Consider the following 16,821-nt stretch of genomic DNA (forward strand, 5'->3'; position numbering starts at 1 on the left):
AAGTCTAGCAACAGTCCCTCTAAATTGTGAAACTAGAAAAATTTTAGTATTTTTAATCTTTGGACTTTTTACCACTTTTTATTGATACAATAATAAACCAGACAAGAAATAATGGATAGAACAGGGGAGAACGGGATTAGAAAATGTTGCAAGTGTCTGAGACATAGCCTAGCGGGCTGCGCTCATGACATATAATGCTGATGCATCACGTGTGAACCGAGTACGAGTCCCGGCTCATGAGGTCCTTTCCCAATCCCATTCCCGCTCTTGTCCCCTATTATTTTCTGTCACCTCTCCACTGTCCTCTTGCTAATAAAGCCAGAAAAGAAAAAAAAATAAAATTTTGCGAGCCATACAGAAACTTGCGCCACTCACATGAGCACAACGTGCTAGGCCGTGGCTCCAAACAAATTCTGACTGTTTGTTTAGAATGTGTCGATGTAATACATCGATTTTTTTGCAGTTCCTTTTCTCAAGATATTGCATTGATACTTAAGATCCTAATATAATTTTTACGTGTGTATGTGTCAATTATTCCCCCAGCTGATAAAAAAAAAAAAAAATTGCCATCATTTTCCCACTCTCATGTCATTCCAAACCCATGACTGATTTTTGACCAGACTGAACACAAAAGGTGAAATTTTAAAGCATGTCACAATCTCTGATTTCCATTCAATAACAGTTTCTAATGACTCACTTTAAAAAAAGCACCAAGTATACAATAGAAGTTAAATTTAACTTGTGCATCTTATTCCAAGTCTTCTTAAGTCAGACGATCACTTTGTATGATGAATAGACCGAAATTTAAGTCACGAGATGCAAAAGAATCAAAAACGTATGCTTTTTTTGTAATTCTTACATATTTCAAACAAACAACACATACACATACAACTTCAAATATATAAATCAAATAATAAAATAGGGATAAACTATGATTTACTTTTAAGGCTTTAAAAACTTATGAATGACATGAAAAATAATGTTTTAAATATAAAAATATTTCGATATACTTAAAATACGTCTCTTTTTGGTCAACTTTAGTTTTGGTCAATTTAGCATTTACACTTGTTTTTTTAAACTCCCATATTTTTATAATTTTTAAAAATAAATATATATGTATATTATATTATGCAATTGTAAAATATTTCTAATTTCTTCACTTTCACACGTTATTTAAATGCTCTGAATAAATCCATGAGCCCTTATTGGTCACGAAGCAAAACCTTTGAGATTTAATTTCATCATTTTATCACTCCACAGAAATAGAGTAAGTGTGCATCTCCTCCTCTTTGTCACTGCGCATCATTAACACAGTGTGTATGAACTAGGAACATTTGCCATTATGCGATCGTTTAAAGTGAAACCGGAGTGTTCACTATCAAGGCTTATACTTTTTCAATTATATTTTCATGTGAGTTTTGTACAAGTTTCTGCTGACAGCGCGCATCAGAGTGCTTCACGTGCTCTTCCGGACAGGAGCTCATTGACCTCCACGGTGCATCTCAGTGACGCTTGGACTTGGAGTTCAACTGAATGACACACAAATGCGCCGTTCATGGCATTTATACAGTACATTCGCATTAAAATGTTATTGGAATTTGAATGCCCAATAATCGTGGTTGTCTCAAATAACCAGGGTTAGATCAAATAACTGCAATCAGACGGTTATTTAATAATCGCGACAGGTGTATTTAATGGTATTGATGTGTCGCCATATTTGATTTGAGCTTTGTATAGAGGAGTTGAACAATGATTTTATTTTATTTGAGAGTGAGTAATTACACAAATTACGGTCTGTTCATCATATAAAGTGATTGTATGCCTTCAGAAGACTAGGAATATGGCACATTAATCACATGGACTACTTCTGACACTTTGGGGTGTTTTTAAGTTTTAAATTGAGTCAGGATCAACTACTATATGGCAATCAGTGATATTCTTTGAAATTTCCTCTTGTGTTCCACAGAAAAAAAGTCATAAGGGTTTGGAACGACATGAGGGTGAATAAACGATTTAATTTTTGGGGGTATAATTCCTTTAATCAAAAAGCAGGTTGTCTAACTCTGAAATCAGAACCACTTCTATGAGGTACCATTCCAGACAAAAGCTAGCCGTTTAGCTTTTGATTATAAATGGATTCCACAGATTCACTCTCTTGATTACGTATTTTGCACAGTTTCAGTTGCGATCTAATCAGGGTATTATAATAGATCACTTTAGATTGGATCTTTACATGTATCACAATTAATGCTGTCAAAATTAATGCTTCAACGCATGTGATTAATGAAAAAAAAGTTTAACGTACATTTTTTTTTAATCACGATTAAGCATTTACCGTTAATACAGCATAAACCAGCACAAACACTTGTTTGAATGGCGGAAACTTTGTGATGTGTCCTCCTGGAGTCATTACACACACAAGATGAAACTTGTGACAGAAATCAAGTCAGACGTTTTTGTCTGCAAACGCTTTTAATGTGCCCTGATGTGAATCATGAACGCGGCTTTACAATTGCTGTAACAAAGTCACAATCTGCCGGCTGATTAATATTGTGGAGGATGAGAATTTAAGAGATTTAATGCCCATTGCAATGAAAATGCAACTATGGAGACTTTTCAATTAGTCAAACTTCCACTTAGACTTTGGGAAACACTTAATGTTACTTGAATTGGTGCTATTTTAGTGTATTTCTTTCTTTATACTGTGGAAGGCTTTGTTTGGAAAATGTTAATAAAGCATTGTATAGTTAAATATTGTTTTGTTGCATTGTAACAGGAAAATAAGTATATTTAAAGTCAAATTTCAGCACTTTCAAAATCTGTATCATACTGCAAGTTAGTTAAAATACCAAGCCTTACTGTTTTTTCCATATCAAATGGCACAACATAGACAGCAAATGTTGAAATATCCCCAGGGCTGCATTACAGGAAACAATTCAGTCACAAATAATCAACCATAACACACCATTCCAATGAAAAACTGACTTAGTTTCACACAATATCCGCTCTGATGTATAACTGGATCCTCTGGGGGCTGTAAATTCACAAATCACAACAGAAGTGTTCCTCTAACAGTAGGCACAGCGTGATGTATTTTGCGTCTCACGCACCTCCTTTCTTTGCATGCTTACAACAGATTTAGAGCAGGTTTTGTTCAGTCTGATGAAGATCAACGACTGGGATTAATTTATCATCTGATATAACGTACAGCGGGATCCTAAAAGAGGACAGCTAGTGATCAATCAGAGCTTATTATCAGGTCTCCGATGCAGCAGCTTCAGAGGTTAGCAGGCAGCCTAACACAGACACATTTGATATACTGACGGATTGATGCATGATGAAACATCATTAGACCTGTGACACTTACATAATGTACAGACAGCTCTGAGTAAATTAATAAAGAAATTCCAATGAATGATGGATAATGCGTGACATTGTTGATGAAAGTTAGTCTCGCTCCATTCCTGACATGATAATGTGTCTCTGTCATATGAGTGATTGGGCAAATGTCTGCCTGATCATATATAATGTGGGTGTGTGTGTGTGTGTGTGTGTGTGTGTGTGTGTGTACCTTGATGTATCCACCTGTAGAAACAAGTACTCTATTATCTGGGGAGAAGTGAAGATCGGTCACCCAGCCACCATGGAAAGAATCCATGGAGTCTTTAGTGTCCCGGGAACAGATCTTCAGGAGAGCGCCATCCAACGTGCTCCACAGCTTAAAGACACAAATAACACAACGTCACATCAGTGATGCATCAAAAGAGCAAGGCATTATCAACACAATTACAATCATACTTAACAATACAAAGTAGATTCAAAACAGTATTAAAAAGGTCATTTCATGTGGAATCAAATATCCTTAATAAAAACGCTTGATGTACAATGGACACGTACGGTAACTTTCAAAACAAAAAGTCCTCTCAAGCGCAAAAAGACGATTAAACAAAGTGATTAAACTGTCCCACTTTATATCAGGTGTCTTTCACTACTATATACTAACATTTAAATACACTATATTGCCAAAAGTATTCGCTCACCCATCCAAATAATTGAATTCAGGTGTTCCAATCACTTCCATGGCCACAAGTGTATAAAATGAAGCACCTAGGCATGCAGACTGCTTCTACAAACATTTGTGAAAGAATGGGCCGCTCTCAGGAGCTCAGTGAATTCCAGCGTGGTACTGTGATAGGATGCCACCTGTGCAACAAGTACAGTCGTGAAATTTCCTCGCTACTAAATATTCCACAGTCAACTGTCAGTGGTATTATATCAAAGTGGAAGCGATTGGGAATGACAGCAACTCAGCCACGAAGTGGTAGGCCACGTAAAATGACAGAGCTGGGTCAGCAGATGCTGAGGCGCATAGTGCGCAGAGGTCGCCAACTTTCTGCAGAGTCAATCGCTACAGACCTCCAAAGTTCATGTGGCCTTCAGATTAGCTCAAGAACAGTGCGTAGAGAGCTTCATGGAATGGGTTTCCATGGCTGAGCAGCTGCATCCAAGCCATACATCACCAAGTGCAATGCAAAGCGTCGGATGCAGTGGTGTAAAGCACGCTGCCACTGGACTCTAGAGCAGTGGAGACACGTTCTCTGGAGTGACGAATCACGCTTCTCTCATCTGGCAATCTGATGGACGAGTCTGGGTTTGGCGGTTGCCAGGAGAACGGTACTTGTCTGACTGCATTGTGCCAACTGTGAAGTTTGGTGGAGGGGGGATTATGGTGTGGGGTTGTTTTTCAGGAACTGGGCTTGGCCCCTTAGTTCCAGTGAAAGGAACAGTTTGGGGATGGCCCCTTCCTGTTCCAACATGACTGCACACCAGTGCACAAAGCAAGGTCCATAAAGACATGGATGAGCGAGTTCGGTGTGGAAGAACTTGACTGGACAGAGTCCTGACCTCAACCCGATAGAGCACCTTTGGGATGAATTAGAGCGAAGACTGCGAGCCAGTCCTTCTCGTCCAACATCAGTGTCTGACCTCACAAATGCGCTTCTGGAAGAATGGTCAAAAATTCCCATAAACACACTCCTAAACCTTGTGGAAAGCCTTCCAAGAAGAGTTGAAGCTGTTATAGCTGCAAAGGGTGGGCCGACGTCATATTAAACCCTATGGATTAAGAATGGGATGTCACTTAAGTTCATATGCGTCTAAAGGCAGATGAGCGAATACTTTTGGCAATATAGTGTATATATGTGGTGAGCAGGGCGGGGTCAAGTGGCGTCTGGGCAGAGCGAGGCCGGAAATATAAGTGGTGAATGAGTTCCAATTGGGTGCCACACCGTTCTCGCGTTCCAGTGAGGGGCAGTGGGAGTATTTAAGGAGAGGAGACAGCAGCAGACGGGGAGAGAGAGAGATGCATAACGATGTGTTTGTGTGTGACTTTGTCTAGAACATGTCTGCTGAAAAGCAGCACGTGCAGTGAATTTTTCAGCTGAAAAGCCTTATTGTGTGACACTAAAAAGTGTATGTGCAATAAATGTCTACGTGTGGTGTCAATCCTGTCCCAGCTTCCTCCTTTGCCTATTACAACATACAATAAAATTTACTTATTGTGTAACTACATGTTGTTTTTGCAAAATTCTCAGAAGATTCACATTTGCTGCTAATGAGATTGAGTTACATGTAGGTTTAGGGATAGGGTTTAGGGTAAAGGTTGGGGTAGGGTTAGGTTTAAGATTAGGGGTTAAGGTTAGCAGTGTACATTTTTTTTTTTATCCTCTTTTCTCCCAATTTGGAATGCCCAATTCCCAGTGCGCTCTAAGTCCTTGTGGTGGTGTAGTGACTCGCCTCAATCTGGGTGGCGGACAACGAATCTCAGTTTCCTCCACTTCTGAGACCGTCAATCCGAGCATCTTATCACATGGCTTGTTGAGAGCATTACCGCGGAGACATAGCTCGTCTCACCACGTGCCCCACCGAAAGCGAGAACCATATTATAGCAACCACGAGGAGGTTACCCCATGTGACTCTACCCACCCTAGCAACCGGGCCAATTTGGCTGCTTAAGAGACCTGGCTGGAGTCACTCAGCACGCCCTGGATTCGAACTCGCGACTCCAGGGGTGGTAGTCGGCGTCAATACTCGCTGAGCTACCCAGGCCCCCAAATAAATGCAGGTACTGTAAATGTAAGTACAATGCAACAACACGCATGTACATAATAAGTACATTGTATCAAATGCTTAAGTACATATTTAAAAACACCTAATATAAAGTGGGTCCGATTAAACTAAGCTGCATAAACGACCATTTCCAAACAAGTCTGACATCAGACAGATAAATACAGTGCATATTAGATAATCGTCCACGTTTAAACATCATTTCACATATGAAGAGGCCGTTTCTTTAAGGCACAGCAGCAAAAAGTGACCTTTTAATTATACAAGGCTCAGAGAAAGGGTGGAAAACAGCTGTTTTGGTAATAAAAAATAAATAAAAAAAAACTAACAATAAGTGGGTCTCAGGGATAGAAATTAATAAAATGTTATGATATGACCCCTTTCATCATGTAAAAATACCTGAGTATTATTTTCTCCAGATTAATTTAATCAAAAATTGGTTGCGAGAAAATAAAAAAAATATGATGAATATGACAAATGTAAATATATGAATCTGTTGATTTAGAGGTATTAAAGCCCGATTAATATCTTACACTCTGAAGTCTGTATATAGCACATCCTGTTTCTCTGTCACAGTAAACAGAGTTGAAAAACAGCACCACAGAATTATAACAGCTCCTTTCTCTCGCTTTTTGTGGCTCTCTCTCGCTTTTGCCGTTTTCCTCTTTCTCTCTCTGAGCAGCATCTTTAATTGATGAGATAGCTCTTCTTTACACTTCTGAGCAGTGGGCCTGTCTTGCAGCAGGAGATGCTCAGAAAGAGACAGTTTGGCAGAGACAACAGATGCGTTTTACTCGAGAAGAAGAAGATATAGCATGAAGATGAACGCAGAGTTTTGGGGATTATGATTTTGAAGAAGTAAATCTTCCTCTGTCTGCTCTCTATTTTTTCCTTTATTCTATTCTTTACTTAATTTTAACAGCTCTATTTGTTCTCCATGTTGCCTCTGCTGTCTGTCATTCTGTTGTGTTGTAGTGTATTTCTGTTGTGTTGTCTTTTGATTTGTGCGTTTAATGCGTGTTCATTTTTTATACAAATTTCGCCATGCTTGTGCATTTGGAAAAAAGTGCGGTAAGGGGGTGTTCACACAGAGCATTGTTTTTAAATAGTTTTTCTATGTAAACATGCACTAGTAGGACGTCTTTGGCCATGCTTCTTTTTCTTAGCACCTCTTGCGTGTACATTTTTAAGAAGCATTGTCAAGTTAAAACGATATACATGTGTTCGGTTCCATTCGTTGTGGTGCGCCTAACTTCAATGGCCACCGAGTGAAATTTTTTGGAAAATAATTATATAAATGTAATAATGTTATGTAATTTACTTAAAGTAAATCTAAAGTGTTAACGAGCAAATCTAGCTTATGCTGGGGGTCCGTGCGTTGGCTGAAAATCCTTGTTTACTTGGCCGTTAAATTCCTGTAAAACCTGGTGGCTGTTTACCCTGATTTCTCCGTTGTCATCACCCGTTGCAAGCTGCTTACTGTCCCATGAAAAACGGCAGCTACGAACGCAGTCTCTGTGTCCCTTCAGCAAAAACAGCATTTCCCATGAGGCAGTGCTCCACACCTGAGGAGACAAAATAAGCAGTTAAACACCATTTTACTGCACAAACTGAACAAAAGCAAATGGCAGATAGGGGGAGTGTTCCTGTTTAGTGTAATTCTCTACTGTAAGGCTATCAATGTTGAACAAGTTTGTTCGTCCCATTCACTGACATTCAGTTTATAACTTTAAGATTTATCTTCCATTTCTAATTTTAGTCAAAAGTCAGGCATTAATTGAAGAAGGTCCATTATTTCTTTAATCAGCTCTCAAATTTCACTTTGCTGTACACTTTCTCTCCCTCTCTCTGGTGTTCTGGCCGACTTGAACACGGGGTCTCATTAGAAAGCTCTTCTGGTTGAGGCGACATCATACGGAGTGAGAGATCTTCATCTCATTATGCTCTCAGATGAGCAGGCTTGACTTTGACCTCTGATACATACCACATAGTGAGTGCGTGTGTGTATCTGTGTGAGGCCAGAACAAAGGACCACCAAGTTAATTAGGCAGTATTTGGCTGCACATGACTTTTATTAATAAGCTCAGTAAAGATACTCCAGATAGTCACATTGTACATACCTTGTAACCTACCAATACAACATTTTTATTACGCCTGTGCAAATCAGCATTTTTTAAAATCAACTAGTTGGTGGGTTGTCTGAATGACATCTTGACTAATTGGTCTTAAGAAACCCGTGTAATTAGGCTGTTTTGGGGTTCATCTGACCCCAATTGGACATGTTTCTTAGGGTGCGTTTACATAAGATGCATTCATGTGTTCAAAAAGAGCTTGTCAGAGTGCAACAGAATAATCTCAAGGCACGTTTTCAAAAGTAAGACTATTTATGAATTGAATGATGTTTTAAAAACAATGCTCATGTTAGAAAGCTAAAAAAAACAACACGATATGCAATGCAATGGGTGTAGTGGTGGTGCTTTCAAGGGGGTAAATACTAAAAATATTAACACTAAAAAAAAAAAATTGTACGGAAAAAATCTAGGTAAACTAGTCGACCTCACTGATCAGTTGTTGGTTGACTAGTTGACTACAAGACAATCAAGACCCATCCCTAAACTTTATGCACGCACACACACACAGACTTACACCTAGAGTAAAAAACTATTGGTGTAACAGGAACAGGTGTTCGCACAGCTAGAGCCCAGATCTAAGATGTTCTTTTTTTCCCATTCACCTTTCCCTTCAATATCCTGCTTTTGGTAGAATGTCCTTTCATTTGACATTGATCTGATATAGCAATCTGTTTCATCTCTTTCTCTTTATCTGACCTTGGCAGTCCTATCGGCTGAGGTGGTGGCAAAGAGCCGTCCATCAGAAGACACGTCACATGACAGGACAGCTCCTTTATGACACACCAGGTCCTGCAGCCTCTGTCCACTGTTTAGATCCCAAACCTGCAATGGACAAAAACCAAAACCACCTTATTTTTTCTGAACAAGTAGTGACATAATGTGAAGCAATATGTTACATGGAAACCCTGACTATAATAGTGTTCATGCTAAAAAATGTCTACTGCCATTAAGGTCTTGGAAAAAAAAAAAAAAAAAGAAAAAAAAATACTGATTAAACTACATCACCTAAATATTATTGTTAATACAGTGATTTCTGTGACAATTTGGGCTTGATAATGTTCTTTACTGAACGCTTCCATCATAGATGATGTTTTTAACATCATCCTAATTATGCAATGCACATTTTATCTCCATTCAAAGGCAACTGCAAGAAATTAAATCATAGAGGTTGTCTTTACCTTAACAGTGCCATCAAACGACCATGAAAGTAGATGAGGAGAGGAAGAGTTCAACAGGTGGAACTTCCTGACCGGTTCCTTATGACCCTCCAGCACCAGACACTCACCCGTCCTCCATTTCCACACCTACAGAGGGAGACATAGAGCATTCTACCTCCATCTACTAAATTGTTATGAAAATGTATTGTACCAGTACATCGTTTAAATGATCCAAATGCACAGGTACCCAAATCTTATAAGAGGTCTACAGACACCAAAGGCTTTCATGGAGGTTTGTTTGTGATTTGAAATGCCAGCTTCCATGGCTATTTTCATGGCAAAAACCAGGTTGAAATTTAAAGAAATAGTTGAACCAAAAATGAAAAAGATCTCATCATTTACTCACTCTCATGGCATCTCAGATGTGTATGACTTTATTTCTTCTGCAGAACCCAAACAAAGATTTTTTTTAGAAGAATGCAAGGGAATGGTGACCAGACCTTTCAAGCTCCAAAAATCACATAAAGGCAGCATAAAAGTAATCCATACTCCAGTGGTTTAATAATTATCTTCTGAAGTGATGCAATCAATTTTGGTGAGAACCAGATCAATATTTAAGTCCTTTTTTCCAATAAATCTCCATTTTACCTTTCAGAATGTGAAAGTGAAAGTGGAGAATTATAGTAAAAAGGACTTAAATATTGATCTGTATCTCACCCACATCTATTCGCTTTATAGACATAGATTTAACCACTGGAGATATATGGATTACTTTTATGCTGCCTTTACATGCTTTTTGAAGCTTGAAAGGTCCAGTTACCATTCACTTGCATTGTATGGACCTACAGAGCTGAAATATTTTTCAACAAATATTTGTTTGTGTACTGCAGAAGTCTAACACACCAGAGATGGCATGAGGGTGAGCAAATGATGATAATTCCTTTTTGTGTGAACTATCCCTTTAAAAACCTATAAGGTCTTTAAAATAAATGTTTGATAAATTCCCTAAAACTAAAACTGGTCTGACTTAATAAATCTTTTCAAAAATGTCACCTTCATGGATATTACAATCCTTTATTTTAGTTTTGGATGCACTTGGAATGCCTATGTAAGTTTTTAATTTTAATGTGCATGCAGTTGTTCACAACCATCAATTACTAAACTAATGACAAGCTCCTGTAGTTCAGCAGAGGAAGTGTGACAAAACAATGACAAAACAAATCAAAGAGCCCTGTAAAAACCCAGTGCCTCAAACTTCCCATTAGATTACTAAATTCCCATTGATTACTAAATTACATCTGCAAATCACTTGAGAACAGGGACTCCGTTCTCCTCACAGCCAGCAAAAACAATCCAAATGAAAAAAGTATTAAAAAAAATTATAATGGGATAAAATAACTAGGCGTGACGTGACAACTTTTAGGCATCAAGTTATTTTACTGCCTTCCATAAAAAGTGAGATGCTGGGCAACAAGTCATGTTGGAGTGAACAAATTTACATGTTGAGCACTTGAATGACACCAAAAAAATCATAATTACCGGTGGGGAAACTAAGGCCGACATGCCTAGTTGTCTGACTAGGACACAATGAATAGTTTAAACTCGCTTCTAATTTCATAAAGATGAACTGTTAATTATAATGTTCAAGATGTGTGCACTACAGTTTCATCAAAGTAGCATCAAATGGTTTTAAATGAAGTAACTGCTTTGAATATGACTTGAAAGGGAAATATGTTAAACAGGCTAAATGTTGGAGTATTTTTCTCTCATTTCCATGGTGATAGGAAACAGGTGCAGATGAATTACCCGAACAGTGGAATCCTCGGAGGATGTGATGAGGGTCTGACTGTCATCAGTGAACTGACAGTGGTGAACAGTTCTAGTGTGACCCTCGAGCTTCGCTAGACAGTCTCCAGACGGAACCTCTAACACCTGCAGAGAGAGAGAGAGAAACTATTTTACAACTTTAAAATAACAGTGATAGAGCAGAATTTGAAGGAAAGCACAGAAAAATAAATTAAACATCAAACACACAAAAACACATTATTCTGGATTTAAAGATGACAAAAAAAAAAAAAAAATATATATATATATATATATATATATATATATATATAATAATAAAGAAAAACAGAAGACAGAGACAAAAGACACTGGAAGAGAAAAATGAAAGACATGAACTTGACTTTGCATATCTCATATTCTGAATAAAATTAATTAGGCCTGCCCCACAGATCAGGTTGGAAAGCTTCAGAGAGAGAGAAAATGAACAAGCATTTTATCTGATAATTAATGCAATAGCTGTACGACTTCAGATATTTGCACCCTGCACTGACCTCAAAATAACCTTTAGATATCAGCGTGAACCACACATTACACCCATTTAAAGCTACAATCTTATACTTCATCAGTAATAGATCCATATTCCTCCACCTTTCTTATGTAAATGTGTTTTCAAAGGCTGTTTATAAGAGCCGAGTTAGTTCCCCCCTCTCAGTCAGGAAGGTCGGACCGACTACGGCCCCTCTCCTTATCACCAAAACTTCAAAATGCAAACTACAAAAGCTACCTGGGGCCATGAGAGCGTACGCTGTGTTTTTGGAGAGTAAATTAGAAGTATGTTTGTGTGCTTCAGATTCTGATGTTGTGTGAGCTTCACGAAGCAGCATCCAGCGCTGTGTAATGCAGATTCAGAATGTACAGATTAATACAAACAATACATTTGAAACTCAGTGCTGATATTCAAACTGACGTTCAAACCATGTGTTTTCTGGGCAAATATTAATTTGCTTCAAAATAAGCCCATATAATAGTTGATCTTATTTGAGTAAAGGGGCGTTCACAATGACAGAAATTTGCAGCAAAGCAACCAGAAGTAATTTATTTTTAATAAGCAATGATGATTTGAAACAAAATAATTGACAGACTATTGACAGTGACTCATTGGTATGAGACAAATTTGAGGAAAGTTTAACTTTATGCAAATGAGCAGTGATGTGATGCAGCAACTGTCAATGTGAGTTAAGACATTGTTCTACATGATTTGTCTCTTCTCACAAACTCTATAGGGATAGTAAAAAAAAAGGGTCAGAAATCGTGGCTGTTCCCAGAGTGTTTGATTTGTACATAGATTTATTGGACATTTACTCACTGAAAAAAATGGTAACAGGAAATTTCTACTATCCAATCGGTAACAGAAATCGAATCAAATTGTTGTCAGTGTGAAAGGCCCATAATGCACACACACTTAACGCTTACCATACCTGCACTGTACCTGTCTCTAGCCCTAGTGCCACCACAAAATCATGCTGCAAGTTCAGCAGGCGCAGGGTTCTCCAGCCAATGTTCTTCAGAAATTGTCTAACCTTCACTCTTCCTGTCTGCGTGCAAACACACACACACAGACACACATTCACATACAGAACAGGTGTGGCTTAGTCCAGCTCTGTATTTTTCACTGCCATTTCACCTATGGCAAGCTCTACTTGAGAAAAAAACATGACTACAGACCTACTGCCTTCACTTTAAGTCTAGCTTGCATTTTTAGTCTAATTGCATTTGCCATGTCTTGCACAGTGCCATTACGGTTTGCCACCCTCTGGTGTTTAATAAAGGAACATGCATTACTGCAGATGTGAAGCCTTTGTGTAATGCAGATTACAATAAGGGAACATTCATTTGATCTTAGATTCATTTAACTGCTCTTCCACTCTCTCTTTTCTCTGACCCCATTTCTCCCTCTCTTTCTCACTAAGGTGAAAATAAACAATCTGTAATAAATGTAAAAGTATGGATGAGAAGCTCAGGTGAGGCCCACTGTACACACACACAGTTTCATTGCATCAGTCAACCGTTACCTCTGGGCTTCCCCACTGTCCCTAGCATACCAGTCGCATCCATTATACTACAGGACAGACTGTGCAACACATGAGGACAATACTCGCTTTCAGCACTGTGACATTCAGAGCGAGGAAGATGGAGAGATGGCATTGTAGAAGGAAAGGGAAGAGCGAGTTGGACGGTTGTGTGTAGTTGACAGCCGTGGTTAATCTCATTGCCAAAGGTTAGTAAAAAAAACCCTTAAGCAACCAGCTGGATATTTTTACTGCTTAGGATGCCCAAACCAACCAGATGATCTCAGCCAACACGCTAATAAAACTGTATAAATGTTAGGATAAGTCAGTTGACCGTCCAGCTGTGATACCTGTATGTTTCCATTCTCAGCCCCTAGAGCCATCAGAGCAGCATGTTTGCAGATACAAGTACAGCGAATCCTAGACGGAAACTCCTCGCTCTCGAACAAAACAGCTCCTGCAGATCCAGTCCGTATCTGACAACCCACAACACAACACATTCTCAGTACAGCACATACTATATACACAATAGGAATGGGCAAAACTACATATTTTCAAAATCAACTAGTAGAAAATCATTGCTAATTGTTTAACTATTAAACAGAAAGAGATAAATGATGTACATTCACATCAGTTGAAGACTCACATCAGTCTTAGAAAAAAAGTTGCTGTATTGTACATTTTGTGCTAGGTGCACATTCATGAGCACGACCATGTTGAGGTCATATGATTAGCCAAATATTGCTTGTATATCTCAACATCTAAATTTTCCCTTGTAAGTGGATGCTCTCACTTGCGGAATGATTTAATCATGGCTGACTGCGAATTGGCTGACACATTTCTACAATGGTATCGGTAACTGAGAACTTTTGTTTTTGCACGATGCTGCATCTACGCCGCTAGGTGTCATCGCAATATAAACACGAATATTACGGAGGGCAACATTTAAGCTGAAGTATGTAATTTCTGCGACACTAGCGCCACCAAACGGAATTGCAAAAATAAACAATGTTTTCAAAACAGCTTTCTGAATACACAGTATTCATAGTCTGCAGTTTTTCAAACAGTCAGATAGTCATGCCCCCAACTCACGCCATTGGTTGAGTATTGTTGTTGGGGCGGGTCTAAGTGGGTCTCTCAAAACAAACAGGAATTTTTATAGCGCCACAGAGACACGGTGTTTACGGTTTTCGAGAAAATGTACCTATGAGTGGCTTACTTATGCATAAGCTGGGATACAAGAAAGTATTTTAACACTGAAAAAGTTATATACGTCAGCTTTAAGGAAGCCCTGTTTATTAGCATTCAAAAACAAAAAAACGAACTGTAACGGAATCAGACAGAATGAAGACTTGATGCATTTTAGAAGCTGAACTATTTTTAACTTGACAGTCCATCTTAAAAATGTAACACTCGTGTTGTGAAAATAAAAAAAAAAAAACAGCGCGGGACATGATGCAGCGGCTGAATGCGTGTAGCTGTAGCGGTGGTGCTTTAAAGAGGAAGAATTTAAAGATGCAACTTTTGCAAGAGGGTTTTACCATGCAAATCATTTAACTTCTAAATCACAGCGGTCTGTTTTTGGACAACTAGTCAACCATAGTGACATCCCTAATTTAAAAACGGTGTATGATACATAGAAAAATAAAACGTTCAGACTGAAGCCAAAACCCTTCTGCACGGCCTTTAGAGATCTAACACAGTCTGCAGGTGTCTGGTGGGCAGTACCTGTAATCGGTTTCTGCTGTCGGGTGCCACTATTGTAACATCACTCTGGGAGAAGAGAACATCAGAGTCTCTCTTCAGAGCCACCGCAGAAGAGGTGTGAACCCTGTCTGTCTCCCATAGCTACCCACAGGTGGGAACACATGTAGTGACACCAGGTCAATATTTGCAAAGAATAACTGCAAAATTCTTTATCTTCAGCAATGCAAATGCAACAGCAACAGAGGAACCAGAACAATCTTACTCGGATGGTCTGATCATCAGAGGAGGACAGGAGAAGTGAACCATCAGGAGAGAACTGCACACAGTGAACCCAGCTCAGGTGACCATTGCATTCAGCTTTCTTCTTACTGGTCTCAAAATTCCACAGCTGAAAACCAAACAAACACTCTTTAGTACCACTTTTTCTTTTAAGAAAGAATAGTAAATATGATAAGATACAGTAAAGTACTGTACACTAACTTGAGATGCAGTCTCCAGTATTTACAATTCGTATATATATATATACACAGTTGAAGTCAGAAGTTTACATACACCTTAGCCAAATACAGTTAAACTCAGTTTTTCACAATTCCTGACATTTAATCGTAGAAAACATTCCCTGTCTTAGGTCAGTTAGGATCACTACTTTAAGAATGTGAAATGTCAGTACCAGCCCTGCATTTAGTAGCACTGCCTTTAAATTGTTTAACTTGGGTCAAAAGTTTTGGGTATCCTTCCACAAGCTTCTCACAATAAGTTGCTGGAATTTTGGTCCATTCCTCCAGACAGAACTGGTGTAACTGAGTCAGGTTTGTAGGCCTCCTTGCTCGCACACGCCTTTTTCAGTTCTACCCACAAATTTTCTATCGGACTGAGGTCAGGGCTTTGTGATGGCCACTCCAGTACATTGACTTTGTTGTCCTTAAGCCATTTTTCCACAACTTTGGAGGTGTGCTTGGGGTCATTGTTCTTCTGGAAGACCCATTTTCAACCAAGCTTTAACTTCCAGGCTGATGTCTTCAGATGTTGCTTCAATATATCCACATAATTTTCCTTCCTCATGATGCCATCTATTTTGTGAAGTGCACCAGTCCCTCCTGCAGCAAAGCACCCCCACAACATGATGCTGCCACCCACATGCTTCACGGTTGGGATGGTGATCTTCGGCTAGAATGCATCTCCTTCCTGAGTGGTATGATGGCTGCGGGATGAGCCAGACTTGGGGAGGGCCACAGTTTTTTTTCTGAGGTCTTGGCTGATTTCTTTTGATTTTACAACGATGTCAAGCAAACAGGCACGGAGTTTAAAGGTAGGCCTTAAAATACATCCACAGGTACACCTCCAATTCAGTACACCTATCCTGAGCTAATTGGCTAATTGCCTTAAAGACAACATCATTTTCTGGAATTTTCCAAGCTGTTTAAAGGCACAGTTAACTTAGTGTATGTAAACCTCTGACCCACTGGAATTGTGATATAGTAAATTAAAAGTGAAACAATCTGTCTGTAAACAATTGTTGGAAAAATTACTCATGTCTTGCAAAAAGTAGATGTCCCGAACGACTTGCCAAAAATATAGTTTGCTAATATTAAATTGTGGATTGGTTAAAAAAATGAGTTTTAATGACTTCAAACTAAGTGAACTTATAAACTTCTGACTTCAACTGTAAGAATATACATTTCATAGCTTCAATAGTTTCAGACTTTACTAGTATTCCAAAATGTGGAGAAAGTAATAATAAAGAATGAGAAGATATGTTTTGTACCATAAATGTAGGGGATATAAAAACTTTGATTGGCCACTTAATTTTTATATATGCCTCTTTACAGTCTTAATGAGAAAATA

General features: G+C 38.7%; 1 protein-coding gene across 3 annotated transcripts in view; it reads right to left on the reverse strand.

The window, feature by feature from the left end:
- The window catches only part of apaf1 (apoptotic peptidase activating factor 1), a 49,432-nt gene that overhangs the window by 11,122 nt on the left and 21,489 nt on the right, over positions 1 to 16,821 (reverse strand). For 2 of the 3 annotated variants that reach the window (XM_051688346.1, XM_051688348.1), the window contains 9 exons: positions 15,239 to 15,364; positions 14,998 to 15,117; positions 13,620 to 13,745; positions 12,679 to 12,795; positions 11,222 to 11,347; positions 9,437 to 9,562; positions 8,955 to 9,080; positions 7,566 to 7,691; positions 3,572 to 3,718 (listed from right to left, as the gene is read on the reverse strand). In XM_051688346.1, coding sequence (XP_051544306.1) covers positions 3,572 to 3,718; positions 7,566 to 7,691; positions 8,955 to 9,080; positions 9,437 to 9,562; positions 11,222 to 11,347; positions 12,679 to 12,795; positions 13,620 to 13,745; positions 14,998 to 15,117; positions 15,239 to 15,364 — 1,140 coding nt within the window. The remainder of the gene's footprint in view (positions 1 to 3,571; positions 3,719 to 7,565; positions 7,692 to 8,954; positions 9,081 to 9,436; positions 9,563 to 11,221; positions 11,348 to 12,678; positions 12,796 to 13,619; positions 13,746 to 14,997; positions 15,118 to 15,238; positions 15,365 to 16,821) is intronic. The other variant, XM_051688347.1, reaches the window with a different exon arrangement.

This window comes from Myxocyprinus asiaticus, chromosome 45, assembly GCF_019703515.2.
Source record: "Myxocyprinus asiaticus isolate MX2 ecotype Aquarium Trade chromosome 45, UBuf_Myxa_2, whole genome shotgun sequence".
In the NCBI taxonomy this organism is placed as follows: domain Eukaryota; kingdom Metazoa; phylum Chordata; class Actinopteri; order Cypriniformes; family Catostomidae; genus Myxocyprinus; species Myxocyprinus asiaticus.